Here is a 15,189-nt window from a genome sequence, read left to right as displayed (position 1 = left end):
ACAGTATAATGAATAAAACAATAGTTTTTCAACATTCTTGTGATGTAAATACTAATGCTTTGATTTTACTGGTAAGATAAGAAGTTTCTCTACGGTAACTCGAATCCCTTAGTCTGACTCTAAAGCTCTGGTTCCTTCCAGTAGCTGTTTCCCAGTACTTCGAGACAGCCTCAAATAATAATATTGATGGCAGTGGCTCCACCCTCCTGGGCGGGGCTACAGCCACCCAAACTGCAGCTGTGCATCCCAGCCTCCTTGTGCTCTTGGGGGAGGGCCAGGAGCAGGCAGGATCTGCCTTTCCGGGTGTGGCTGCGGCCACCCTCCCAACTGCAGCAGCCAGGTGTCTCTGCAGCCTGCACTCTTGGGAGCCACAGGAAGGACCCCCATGTCTCTGCAGGCTTGGGGGTGTCTGTCTCACCTCTCTCCACTCTCAGCATCTGCTCTGATCTCAGAGTGAGGGTTGGGGCCAAGCCCAGGATCCATGAATGGAGGCTGGAGACAAATTGATTCCTGGGCAGAAGAAGGTGGGTCCCCAGTAAGGCCCCATATTCAGGTCAGGGAGGGTCTGAAGGCTAGGGACAAGGCTGCCAGTCCCGCAGACCAGAGTGGGGACTCATAGTGCCTCTTTGGGGCCAACCCATGGTTGCCCATGGACCAGTCAGCATGCATTTCCTTGCCTCTGATGTCCATAAAAGCCCTGGGCTCAGCCAGAGCAGGTCAAAGGATGGCCAGAGGACAAAGAGGACAGAGAGACGATGGGAGGACCAGCTGCAGAGAGGAGTACTCTCGCTGCTGATAGCTGGAGATGATGGGACAACCAGCTGCATAGAGTAGTACCCTTTCCGCTGAGAGCTGCAGAGATGACCTGCCAGTAGAGGGGAGGTACCCTCTCTGCCAAGGGCTTCAGAGACGTCTGAATGACTTGCCTGTGGAGAGGAGCCACCCTTTCCAGGGCCTCCTCTCTGCTGAGAGCTGAACACTCAATGGACGATCGGCCTACAGAGAGGAGCTACCCACTCCATTGAGCTGTTCTAACACTAAATAAAACTCTTCTTCACCCTTCGCTTGTCTGTGTACCACATTCTTCCTGGACACAGGATGAGAACTCAGGCAAAGGTGCCACCACCACAGATGATTCTGGCCAGAAAAAATCTACACTCCAGAGATCCCATAACAATATAACTGAGGATGCACCTTCAAATGATAATAACTTGTATAGGTCAATTATTAATTTGCATAACAATCCTTCAGTTTCATTTAAAATTGAATGAAATTCTGACTGCTCATCTTCCATTATAGTCAGATGACCTACTCTTCAACCGTTTTAAGTTCTCACAGTGCCTCAAAAGTGCCCTGCTCCTTCTCACTTCTAACCTTTGAAACAGAAAGTTCCCAAGGCTTAAAGTTGTTCCTCTTAACCTCAACCTCCTCTTTTTCAGGTCTCTAACCTAAATGACATTTACTGCCACAAATCTTGCCTAAACACTGCTTCCCTCTGGCCCCGGCACATTGTACGTTAGTTGTTCTGGATTCATGCTTGTATAGAATAGCAACACATACTTTTCCGATCACAGCCCCTAATGCACATTATTATAATTATCCTTTTCACAATACAATAAATTGCATAAAGCACCTTGTTTGCTAAATTGCATGACATTTACTTTTATTTTGGGTTTTGAGTATTTTGAGGATCCTTTGTGAAAGACATGTGATATGAGGTTAAACATAGTCTTTAGAAAGGCAGGTAGGATTTAACCATGTAGAGGAATAAAGAGAGTTCCCATATCTTTGAGGAAGGACATAGAGATGCAAGTTAGCAAGGCACATGTGGAATGTTGTGGACCAGTGGATATCACTGAAGTAAAACCCTAATCTTTGGGGGGAAAAAAGTGAAATGTTGTTGAAGAAGTTAGCTTCTCAACTTCTTGAAGAATTTGGCTTCTCAACATTGATCTTTTTAGCGTTTCTTTGTGTTACTATGTGCTAGACACAGTATTGGTGTTGGAGGTATAGCAGTAAATAAGATCGACTTTGACTTCAAAAATCTTCAGTCTATTGAAAGAGACAAGCAAACAGGAAAAATTCAAAGCACTGTGTATAAAACTAACACAAGGTTATATGAGAACGGTGAGGGTGACAAAGATTTAAGAAACAAGTGGAAGTGTTTGAGATACAGTGAGACAGGTTATAAGAAGCTTTGTAGTTTCTCTAGTGTGAGGACATGAATGGTTGCCATCATAGAACTGTTCCAGATAGAAGGTATCCAAGTTATCGGTGGCAAATCCGTATGGATCTGCAGTAACCTCAATTCTTGACTCTTCAGAAGATACAATTAGGCTGAGGGGTATAAGGCTGAAAAAGAGACCAGGACAAGTTTGAGAGCAGAAGTGGAAGTTTGTTTAAAAAGGCTTAAAACAGAAAAGGAAAGAAAATATGTTTGGAAGAAACCCAAGCCGGTACGTGAAGGTCAAGTCTAGTGTTTATCCTTGATTCTAGGACTCTATGGGCTGTCCCCTTTCCCATGATTCTTCCCTTAGGGAGGGCTGCCAGCATGCACAGTACCCTCTTTACCCTTGGGAGGTGAGCACGCTTGGTGTGTGTAAGGATTTGTACACATGCCGATCTGAAGCTTCCCTTTTCTGGTGGAGTGCCCCCGGAAGACCATACTCTGACATTTTGTCCCTTAATGTGCATGCCCGGGCTCACTTGCCCAATACCTGAGATTTTATTGGAAAGCCTTTTTGCTTCTCCCTGTCACCTGCATTCAATTAATACTTTAATTGTGGGAACCCACAGCTGTTAACAGAGTTAACAGCCTTGGATCAGCAGGACATTGTATCTCCCTGGCACTAGCTGCTGAATTATCATTTTTGGAAAGGCAAGGTGATAACTGTCAAACCAGCACCCTATTAGATTGCCTGGCATTCCTGATGGATGGGTGGCAAGAGCCCTCTTCTGCCCGACTCATGCCTGTCTAACTGTAACAGAACCACTGTGTTTAAACATTAGTTTGGCAACTAAGGGGTGAATGTGATGGGACAGACTATATATCAGAAGCAGAGGTTCCTGTATGTGAAGCAGGTCAAGATTTTCTAAGTTAGAAACTGGTAAGGTAAAGGGAAGACATGTGGATTTCTCCAATAATCTATCAAGCTTCCCCTTCTCCCTGGGGGTGGCAAGGGTTGCAGGAGTAGGGGGGACTTGGGAGGCTTTATCTGTTTGTTTTTATGCTCTCTCAAAAATGGATTTCTGGTACAAGAAAAATTCTGGGAAACCATACATATAATTCTTTGTCATCATAATTAAATATTTTATATATGTATCTTAAATTTTTAGCAATCTCTCTGACTAGGTAAATAGATAAAAGCTATATATAAGTTATTAAAATAACAGCATTGATTTTGAGTCCATTAAAAAGTCTTTTGAACCTTATCCAGCATACTCACTAGCTCGTATGAATTATATTCATCTTAAAGTGCCCTTCACTACCTTCCCCCAAAACTTGGAAATAAGATTAGTAAGTGAATGGCCAGTTGTCTTTCTGTATATTTTAGAATAAGAACACAACCTAGTGTCCACAACTGGTCTGTTACTCCCCTAAATCAACCTTGCTAAGTTTTTTGAGACTTGACAGGGAAAACAAATTTCCAATGCATGTACATCCTTCCTGAAAAGATTCTATGTTTTCAAGAAAGGATATTATTTTTGAGCGAATAATATGAAGAGGAAGGAAAGGGGGTCACTTATATAGTTGAATAAATCAGCTCAGCCAACAATCCTGGTGAATAATGGAGAGTCAAATAATGCATAGGGAGTATTTCTGGGGTCCTGGTTGGCTATCCAGAAATAATGTTAACAGCTAATTACATAACCATATATAGGGAGCCAGGGCAAAATGAAAAAAAAAAAAAAGTACTTGCAATTTGTTTTGAAGAAATGGTCAGCCATGACCCTGAATGAGTTTGAGGTTTCCAAACACAAACAAAAATTGTGTTCTAATTATAGCCAATCTATTTTCTTGAAATTTTATTAATCAAGTTATAAAATCCAATTTATTATCTTGTTTCTTCGTTAGTCTTGTTTGTTGTTTTGTAAAAATTTTTACAGGTATTTTGATTATTGAAAAAACTATAATCTTTGCAGTATATTATTAACATCACATTATTCCTTATTTCTATAGTTAAGTTGGCTTACATGTGTAATTTTCTCTCAACATAGATTCTAAGATCCATGAAGGCAGTTACCTTGTCATAATGGTTTATCTTGATATTTAAAGTCCAAATAATTACTTATCATGTCTTGGTAGCTTTCAATATATGCAAAACATTTAAAATAAATTTTGAGTTTTTGAAAGAAATTTAGAGATGTATGGCATATCAAAAGATCAGATATTTTTAAAGTTTATTTCATGTTCTTACAAATGTATGAAAACATTTCTCAAAGCATCAGGCTAGTTTTCACTCTTGTGATATCTTTGGAATTTACATAGCTTTCTCTTTGAACAAGTCACTAGCAATCTATATACTCTTTATTAAAATTGCAAAATAATTATGAGATCAGTGCATCCAGAAATAATTCTTTAAAAAAATTTGTGATACACTTTAAAGATAGAGCTAATTTTCCTAGAATAAATTATTAACAGCCTGTGTATAACATATAGATAATAATAATAAGTTGTTTAAAATCAATTTTAAAATAAATTATGTTATACCAGTGAGTCTAAGCAGTAATACCTCTGAGATGAAAATATTTAGTAACTTTATATAGAAGTACTAAAATTTTTAAAATATACCACTTATTAATGTATATTTTGATTGTGTATTATTGACTGTGTATTCAATCTCTATGAATGAAAGTACATTCTGGTGAAAATTCATTTTCACAAACTTTTTCAGACCACTCTCATGACAAGGTAAATGATTCATTCCTGAGCAAGAAATTCACAGGATTTAGTCCTGAAAGCATATCATAAAGAAGTAGCAAAAATGCTAAAATTCACCTGTCAGGAAATTGAATCCACAATCTACTCAAACAATGAAATGTTATCTTTCAATCTCAGGAAATTATGGAACTGTGGATGTGACACAGCCAATGCTGAAAAATATGTTTGTTGGCAGGTAAGGATGGAGAAGTGTATCTGTGGGGAGGGATAATATAAACTATGTTAAGTAAATTAGCAATATAATGTAAAATACTCATTCAAATGTATAATCCAGTTTTGAAATTTTATATATCCCAAACATTAAATAAGACATTTTATTTGATATTTTTAATACCAAGACTACCTTGTTTACAGTTAAATGTTGAATAAATACCCTTCATTTATTTGCTTATCTTTTTGATGTCATTTCAATTAAACCATTTATTTACCTGAAAAATGGCTAAGAACCAATCATGTAATTGATAAGAAACTTATGAGAAACTAATATTATTTGTCAAAATATATTCCAAACTATTTGGCTTCAATATGCTTTTGTGAATATTCACTTTTAGATTTCCTTATATATTTTTCTAGTCAAAATTAACTTCTTATTGAAGAAAATCTTATGACTCCTACTCTAATCTTACAGCATACTTGAATGAATAGACTTATTTATGGTGAACAGTAAGGAAAAGTGAAAATTAATTTTTCAAGAGTATTTTTACTTGATTTTTAAATTTTCTGTGGATATATTGTTCCTGAATTACTCTGAAAACTTTCACAACTCTAGCTTACTGGCACATTGATCTCATTCTCTTCAGAATGGTGGTGCAACAGGAATAACCAATCAATTTAGAGCTATATTCCTTGCCCATTGGACATATGGCTAGACTATCCTGCTCTCTGAGTGCCAAGATACATAGTGACAGACTTTTTGACCCATGATCAAACATTTTGATTCCCCATTGCTACTAAACATTTTAGTATATACTCAAATGAATATTCTTCTCCTTCGAGTTATTTAATCTCTAAAACAGACTCTCATTTCACAGTGCATGAAGACTACTTAAAGGAATTAAGAGGTTGGGTTATCAAATTGCTAAAGTCTTCATAGAATGTGAATGCAATTAATTAATTTCACAGAGACAGATTTTACTCTTAGAGATGCCTATGCTTAAATAATGTGGTCATACTTCAGATCACCATTTCTAAACATAAATGCTTATTCCCTGAGTGAACTGAATTCTAGACTTCTCCTTTGGCACCCTCTTTGGCAATACAAATGTATTAGTCAGTTTTCATGCTACTGATAAAGACATACCCAAGACTGGGTAATTTACAAAAGAAAGAGTTTTATGGGACTTACAGTTCCATGTGGCTGGGGAGGCCTCATAATCATGGCAGAAGGTGAAAGGCATGACTCACATGCAGGCAGACAAGAGAAGAGAGCTTGTGAAGGGAAACTCCTCTTTTTAAAACCATCAGATCTCCTGAGATGTATTCAATATCACAAGAACAGCACAGGAAAGACCTGCCCCCATAATTCAATAACCTCCCACCGGGTTATTCCCACAACACATGGGAATTGTAGGAGTTACAATTCAAGAAGAGATTTAGGTGGGGACAAAGCCAACGCTTATTATTCCACTTCTGCCCCTCCCAAATCTCTTGTTCTCACATTTAAAAACCAATCATGCCTTCCCAACAGACCCTAAAGTCTTAACTCTTTTCAGCATTAACTCAAAAGTCCACAGTCCAAAGTCTCATCTGAGACAAGGCAAGTCCCTTCTGCCTATGAGTGTGTAAAATCAAAAGCAAGTTAGTTACTTCCTAGATACAATGTGGGTACAGACATTGGGTAAATGCAGCCATTCCAAATGGGAGAAATTGGCCAAAACAAAGGGGCTACAGGCCCCATGGAAGTCCGAAATCCAGCAGGGCAGTCAGATCTTAACATTTCAAAACAATCTCCTTTGACTCTATGTCTCGCATCTGGGTCACACTGATGCAAGATGTGGGTTCCCATGGTCTTGGGCAGCTCCACCACTGTGGTTATGCAGGGTGTAGCCTCCCTCCCGGCTGCTTTCATAGGCTGCTGTTGAGTGTCTGTGGCTTTTCCAGGCACACGGTACAAGCTGTGGGTGGATCTATCATTTTGGGGTCTGGAGGACGGTGGCCTTCTTCTCACAGCTCTACTAGGTGCTGCTCCAGTAGAGAATCTTTGGGGACTCTAACCACACATTTTCCTTCTGCACTGCCCTAGCAGAGGTTCTCCATAATAGTCTTACCCCTGCAGCAAACTTCTTCCTGGGCATCCAGGCATTTCCATACATATTCTGAAATCTAAGTGAAGGTTCCCAAACCCCAATTCTTGACTTTGTGCACTCACAGGCTCAACACTACGTGCAAGCTGCCAAGGCTTGTGGCTTGCACCTTCTGAAGCCACAACCTGAGCTCTATGTTGGCCCCTTTCAGCCATGGCTGGAATGGCTGGGATGCAGGGCACCAAGTCCCTGGACTACACACAGCACAAGGACCCTGGGCCCCACCCATGAAACCACTTTTTTCTCCTAGGCCTCCAGGCCTGTGACAGGAAGGGCGTCTGTGAAGACCTCTGACATGCCTTGGAGACATTTTCGTTATTATCCTGAGGACTAACATTCTGTTCCTCATTACTTACGAAAATTTCTGCAGCTGGCTTGAATTTCACCTCAAAAAATGGGATTTTATTTTCTATCGCCTTGTCAGGCTGCAAATTTCTCAAACTTTTGTGCTCTTTTTCCCTTTTAAAACTGAATGCCTTTAACAACACTCAAGTCACCTCTTGAATGCTTTGCTGCTTAGAAACTTCTTCTGCCAGATTCCCTAAATCATCTCTCTTAAGTTCAAAGTTCCATAAATCTCTAGGGCAGGGGCAAAATGCCACCAGTCTCTTTGCTAAAACATAGGAAGTTACCTTTGCTCCAGTTCCCAACAAGTTCCTCATCTCCATCTGAGACCACCTCAGACTGCACCTTATTGTTCATATCACTATCAGAATTTTTGTCAAGGCCATTCAACAAGTCTCTAGGAAGTTCCAGACTTTCCCACATTTTCCTGTCTTCTTCTGAGTCCTTCAAACTGTTCCAACCTCTGCCTGTTACCCAGTTGCAAAGTTGCTTTCACAGTTTTGGGTATCTTTTCAGCAGAACCCCACTCTAGTGGTAGCATTTTTCTGTATTAGTTTGTTTTCATGCTGCTAATAAAGACAAACCCAAGACTGGGCAATTTACAAAAGAAAGAGGTTTATTGGAGTTACAGTTCCACATGGCTGGGGAGGCCTCATAATCATGGTGGAAGGTGAAAGGCACGTCTCACATGGCAGCAGACAAGAGAAGAGAGCTTGCAGGAAAACTCCCCTTTTTAAATCGTCGGATCTCATGAGACTCATCAACTATCATGAGAACAGCACAGGAAAGACCTGCCCCCTTAATTCAATCACCTCCCACCGGGTTCCTCCCATACCCATGGGAATTGTGGAAGTTACAATTCAAGATGAGATTTGGGTGGGGACACAGCCAAACCATATCAACAAAAAACCATTAAATTATAAAATTCTTAGGTCTATAATGTTATGCCAGAAGAGTGAATGATACATTCTTAAACCTAATATTTTTCTAAGTAATTTCTAAAACTTCCACTTTTGTCCAACAGGTTAAATCTCCCTTTATATAATTTAATTAACAAACTGGCACTATTAATTACAATTGACTAGGTTACCACAATTTGTTCAGTAATTTTTGTTCGAATTATGAATGCCAATGTGAATACCAAAATTGAAAGAAGAATATTTAGTTGGATCTGGAGTCTGCCTTTCATGAGATGTGTGCCTTTCATGAGACTTTGGATAAAAGCTAAGGGGAGGCTTTTTTAAAAAATCCATATCCTGTATATATTGTAGCATATTGGTCCAGACAGAGAAGAGGCATTGATTCTGAATGTCTTGGCTTGAATATTAGTCCTGTGACTGACTAGCGATATAACCTTGGAGAAATGATTTAATCTTTCTATGTTTTAGTTTTCTCATTATGAAATAGAGGTAATAAGAGGGTTTTGAGGATTAAATGAGTTTATGTGTATTAAGTGATTAGAACAATACTTGGCATATAGGAATCAATAGAGAATTATTTGCTGTTATTTTTATTGTCATTGTTGATGTCATTATTATTATTATTATCAAACTTTGGTTGGCAGGTGAATCTGTATGGTCTTTGTAATGACTTGTAATCTACTACTTCCTCAGCCACTTTTTAAAAAATTTTAAATTATATATTAAAAATTATAGTTTTAGATATTTATGGGATAGAAGGTGATGATATGACTTTTTAATACAACCTGGAATTATTAAATAAAGCTAATTAACCTATCCATAACCTCAAATATTTGACATATTTTTTTCTAAGAACATTTGAGATTGACTCTCTAAGCAATATTGAAATGTATAGTACTGAAATATCAACTATATTCATTATGCTGTGCAATAGATCTCCACAAAAATAAAGCTTATTCCTTCTATCTAATTGAGTATTTGTCCTCTTGGATTACCATCTCATTCCCTCCAGCCTCCGCCTTCATCAACCCCCACTCTAATCTCCACTTTTATGAGTTTGGGTGTGTTAGATTCTACATATAAGTGGAAACATATGGTATTTCTTTCTGTGTTTAGCTTATTTCATTTAGCATAATGACCTCCAAATTTCATCCATATTGTTAAAAATGACAGAATTTCTTCCATTTTAAAGGCTGAATGGTATTCCATCAGTCACTTTAATATCATGACATCTGGCTATAATTTCTCTCTACTCATTTCTGTCACCACAGTCCACTGTTCACTTGGTTATTCTGCTTCATTTACTGAATCACAGTTTATTAGTTTGCTAGGGTTGCCATAACAAACAGCCACAGGCTTCATGTCTTTAAAAAAACCAGAAATTTATTTTGTCACAATTCTGGAAGCTGTAAGTCCAAGATTAAAGTATCAGTAGGGGAGGTTTCTTCTGAGATGTTTCTCTCTCCTTGGCTTGTAGACTGCTGTCTTATCTCTGTGTCTGACAAAGACTGTCTCCTTGACCAAACTTTAGTGACATTCCTCTGAGCCCTTTTTTTCAGCTAGACCTTGAGCTTGCCCAATTTCTTTTTAATTTTTGTCAGGCTTGCATAGCGTACTTTTAGCAAGAATCCTGGTTAGTCATGTAAGAGATAATTCCCCACCCTTGATATCAGACCATGTTCAACATCCCCCACCTTTAATGTCTAAGTTCTTGGCCTGCATTCAGAAAGAATCCTGTTAAGTTGGTTTAGCAAGAATCTCCCTAGCATTGCCTTTTAGTAATTTTCCATCCACTGGCCCCTTCAGTCTGCTGATTGGCTATAAATCACCAACTGTTTTTAAATTTGAAGTTGAGTTCAATCTTGTCTTTCCTAGTTCAATGACCTTGAAATCTTAGTGTTTTAAGAAGTGTCAGAATATTTTTTCTTTAACATGGGTTCACATAGTCTTTCCTCTGTATGTATCTGTGTCCTAATCCCCTCTTCTTATAAGAGGTCACTCTAACGACCTAATTACATCTTTAAAGACCCAATTTCCAAATACAATCACACTCTGAGGTACTAGGGCTTAGGAATTTAACATATCAACTTTGAGGGTAGACACAATTCAGCCCATAACATGTGTATTCTTTTTTAATGCAAATCCTCACACACTCTCAGTAATTTCAAAATCCAGGTTAACAATACATAAGTCACCCTTTAGTCTCAGTTTCTTTAAACTTCTCATTTCTAATGGCCTTTTTCTTCACTCAATAGCCACCATTCTCACTGTCATATCATGAATGTTGTCATCATCCTGAACTACTGTAGTTACTAAATCACTAGTTCAAACATCCTACTTTGATCAACATTTATCTTTCCAGGCTATTTTCTAAACTCTTCCTATTATTATTCTTGTCCCTTATCAGGACTAGCATTCTAATGACCTAATTTTGTATCCATCATCCTTCTTTTGTTTTCATTTTATTCTCTATCTATTTCAGATGCTGTGGTTTGTTATTTTAATTACTCTCATGCCAGTACCTAAACATCCTCTATCGTTTGTTATATGTACCTGAAAAATCTCCAACCTAGGTAGCCAAATGTTGGTAAAAACACACAATGGAAAATTTTCTTTTCTTTTTTCTTTCTTTCTTTCTTTCTTTCGTTCTTTCTTTCTTTCGTTCTTTCGTTCTTTCTTTGGTTTTTTCTTTTTCTTTCTCTCTCTTTCTTCTTCTTTCTTTCTTCTTTCTCTCTTTCTTCTTTCTTTCTTCCTTCTCTCTCTCCTTCTCTCCTTCCTCCCTTCCTTCCTTCCTTCCTTCCTTCCTTCCTTCCTTCCTTCCTTCCTCCCTTCCTTCCTTCCTTCCTTCTTTCTTCAGAGTCACTCTCTGTCACCCAGGCTGGAGTGCAGTGGCATGATCTCGACTCACTGCAACCTCTGCCTCCTGGCTTCAAGCAATTCTCCTGCCTCAGCCTCCCAAGTGGTGGGGATTACAGGCATCTGCCACCACACCTGGCTAATTTTTGTGTTTTTAGTAGAGATGGGGTTTTGCCATGTTTGCCAGGCTGGTCTTGAACTCCTTACCTCAGGTGATCTGCCTGCCTCTATCTCCCAAAGTGTTGGGATTACAGGCGTGAGCCATCGCACCCAGTTAATGAAACGTCTTCATCTCTAAAAGTTCATAGTCTACAAACTAAATTGAGCCTTAAACAGTACTAAAGTTCTCTGGCCAAATCACTCCTCTAATTTGCCTGAGAACAATATTATACCTCTTTCTCCTACACACTGAGTTTTTTGTCTTCTGGATTTAACAAAATCCTTAGGTAAAAAATGCCTTCATAGTTCTGCCGCTAAATATGTCCTCACCCATCTCTCTCCTCTTGTCTTCCTCCTACACAAAAACTATTCTTCCATCTGTATTCTGGTTCTCTTTCCCTTGGTTTTCTCCAGAAACTTACATTACTAGTCCCTGTTTCTCTTATATCTTTTCTTCTCTCCCTCTACTGAGTCCTCTTTTTAATTATTTTAGAGTCTCTCCCATTAAAATCAGACAGATTTCAACTACTTTTCTTTCTCATAGCCCCATTTTCCCAACACAGACATACTACTGTCCGCTAAATTTCCCAAGACTTGTCTCCTTTAATTCCAAGGAACTCCTCAGTCCCCTAAATATGGCTTTTATTTCTAACATGAGACTAAGATTATCCTTTCTTAGGTTAATGTTGACCTTCATACTTTTAAATCCAATGAAAATATTTCAGCAATTTTAATAACAGCTCACTTGTACATAGTTTTAAAGGGTATATTTTTCAAATATTTTATATTCATTTATTATAAGTATTTACTCAGTATATTATTTTTTCCAGTTAATACAAGTAGGTATTTTTCTTATACCTACTTTTCATATATTTTTTTTTTACTTTTGACAAAGTCATCCTATACCAAGTGGATTTTCAGCAGCACAACAGGAAAAGATCTTCACACTGCTCAGAAATGTAAGTTTTAATCTGGCATATTATTTCCCAATTAATTTTTAGTTCTGATTTTAGGGACACCTATTTCAGGTGAAATAGGTATAATTTGAGTGGTAATAAAAGATCAGCTACTAAAAAACATTCTTCTTCCGGGCATCTTGATACAATATTTGAATTTCTCACTAATTAGTCTTATTCCTTAAGGACTCTCTAGACATGAATGCATTATCATCTTTGAAATTAAGGCATTGGGTTTCTTGGGAGAAGTAAGCTATCAGCTGCCTAATGTGTTTACAGAGAATGATCTGCGGGATCAACCCATTATCCTTTAAGTAAACAGTATTCTAAGGAAATGCAATACTGAGCAGCATTCTGAAAGGGGATTTCCAAGATTAGAAAAGGATCAGAAGTTGCCTTGCACCTTGGTAAAAGTAAGTTGCCAGGTACTACTAATCAATGGTGGCAAAAAGTAATAGGAGCCTTGATGTGCTTGTGTATGTATATATCTAAATCTATATCTGTGTGTGTGTGTGTGATTGAATGTGTGTGTGTGTGAGATGAATGCTAAATAAAAACTGGAAATAGCAAAGTAAAAGGGATCATGTTTATACAAGAAATAACCCAATTGTAGTGCGTATCCACGACCTGTATGACTCAAATGTAAGCATGAAGTATTTACAGTTAGAAAACTTGGAGTTTGACATCCCACTAGGCCAGTGATTGGCTTGCAATCTTGGACAAAACATAATTTGCACCATGTGGATGCACAAGAAATTTCTATTTGATTTTATTAAAATTGTACAAAAAGCAGATGTGCTAACACTAATCTCAAATCATATGTGAAAATGTATTTTTCTATTTTACTACCCTATACTCACAAATTTATTCTAATAGGAATTTTTTTAGTGGTGACATGAATCAAATCATCATGACATGGAATAAAATTAATTGTAGGTCTATTATGTTTTTATATTTGTTTTTACATTAGAAATAAATAGACTAAGGCATATATGTTTTCATTAGTTAAATGCCTGTGATGTAATTGAAATCAAAGAGCATGGTAGGGAGGAGTTAAGGGAAAAGCCTTTTTATTCATAATACTGTCTGCCTCCATTTCTGGTTCAGAAGAGCTGTAAAAATATTATTTATGACACTAGATTTTTGCAGATCAAAGTAATAAAATGCAAGTATATTTGTATTAGTTAAAACATAGGTAAATGTAAGTTAAGATCTGCATACTGCCTAATATGATAAAGATATTAGCAAACATCTTAATAAATTATGAAATAGATAATAAAAAATGTTAGGTTTCTGTATATGTACAAACACACACACACACACACACACACAATCACAGATATGGAACATTCGTTTTGAAGAAAACTGTCAAGGCGGAGAGTCTAGAAAACAGAGAAGATGGGTGAGGAAGATACATAGATAGATGGAAGAGAAAATAACTCTAACCCTGGGCTTGAATTGATAGACAAAGTTCCTAGCTATTGCTTCATATATCAAACTACATCAAATTGAAGCTATAGAAATTTCAAGCACACCACTTCAAGATACGGCATTTTCACAGAGCCATTCAATGAACTTCTTCCACCTTAGAATGTTGTATATGGTAGCCCTACAATTGTCCTTATGTGCCATGAGCTCTTGAGAAGGGCTGGGGTTTGTTATGTCATCTATGGAAGTTTATTGCTCTTCTAGGGGCAATAGAAATAAGATACAGAGTAGGATGGAGAAAAATAAACATGCTTCTGAAGAAAACTTACTCTTTTGCCTTTTGTTCTTGATGTATATATAATGTTAGGGCAAATGCTGTTGTTTACAAAGAAAATAAATTAAAACATTTAATTTGAGTTTTAAAAATTCAAACCCCAATATGGTTTGTTTTAATTTGCTATGGGAAAATTTAGTAAAAATAAAATGGTTTCCTCAACTGCTAAATCTAGAATACTAAAAAATCTTAGATCCTTATCTATCAAGTGTCCTAGTTGTATATAGTGACTCGAAAATATTTCTGTAATTCTAGACAGGAGTTACATTAGTTTTTCTTTTTTTTATTTTTTATTTTATTATTATGCTTTAGGTTTTAGGGTACATGTGCACAATGTGCAGGTCTGTTACATATGTATCCATGTGCCATGTTGGTTTGCTGCACCCATTAACTCGTCATTTAGCATTAGGTATATCTCCTAATGCTGTCCCTCCCCCCTCCCCCAACCCCACAACAGTCCCTGGAGTGTGATGTTCCCCTTCCTGTGTCCATGAGTTCTCATTGTTCAATTCCCACCTATGAGTGAGAACATGCGGTGTTTGGTTTTTTGTCCTTGTGATAGTTTACTGAGAATGATGTTTTCCAATTTCATCCATGTCCCTACAAAGGACATGAACTCATCATTTTTTATGGCTGCATAGAATTCCATGGTGTATATGTGCCACATTTTCTTAATCCAGTCTATCGTTGTTGGACATTTGGGTTGGTTCCAAGTCTTTGCTATTCTGAATAGTGCTGCGATAAACATACGTATGCATGTGTCTTTATAGCAGCATGATTTACAGTCCTTTGGGTATATACCCAGTAATGGGATGGCTGGGTCAAATGGTATTTCTAGTTCTAGATCCTTGAGGAATCGCCACACTCACTTCCACAATGGTTGAACTAGTTTACAGTCCCAACAACAGTGTAAAAGTGTTCCTATTTCTCCACATCCTCTCCAGCA

The 15,189-nt window shown here is 37.6% G+C and overlaps 1 protein-coding gene across 1 annotated transcript in view; it reads left to right on the top strand.

Annotated features, from left to right (window-relative positions):
* Positions 1 to 663: 663 nt before the first annotated feature.
* The window catches only part of LOC131383878 (uncharacterized), a 15,658-nt gene continuing 1,132 nt past the window's right edge, over positions 664 to 15,189 (top strand). The window contains exons 1-4 of the mRNA XM_058441330.1: positions 664 to 830; positions 1,988 to 2,127; positions 5,060 to 5,117; positions 12,421 to 12,484. Coding sequence (XP_058297313.1) covers positions 664 to 830; positions 1,988 to 2,127; positions 5,060 to 5,117; positions 12,421 to 12,484 — 429 coding nt within the window. The remainder of the gene's footprint in view (positions 831 to 1,987; positions 2,128 to 5,059; positions 5,118 to 12,420; positions 12,485 to 15,189) is intronic.

This window comes from Hylobates moloch, unplaced genomic scaffold (genome assembly GCF_009828535.3).
Source record: "Hylobates moloch isolate HMO894 unplaced genomic scaffold, HMol_V3 SCAFFOLD_7, whole genome shotgun sequence".
Classification (NCBI taxonomy): Eukaryota; Metazoa; Chordata; class Mammalia; order Primates; family Hylobatidae; genus Hylobates; species Hylobates moloch.
Note: the sequence above shows the minus strand (reverse complement) of the source record. Positions and strands in the feature narration are given on the sequence as shown.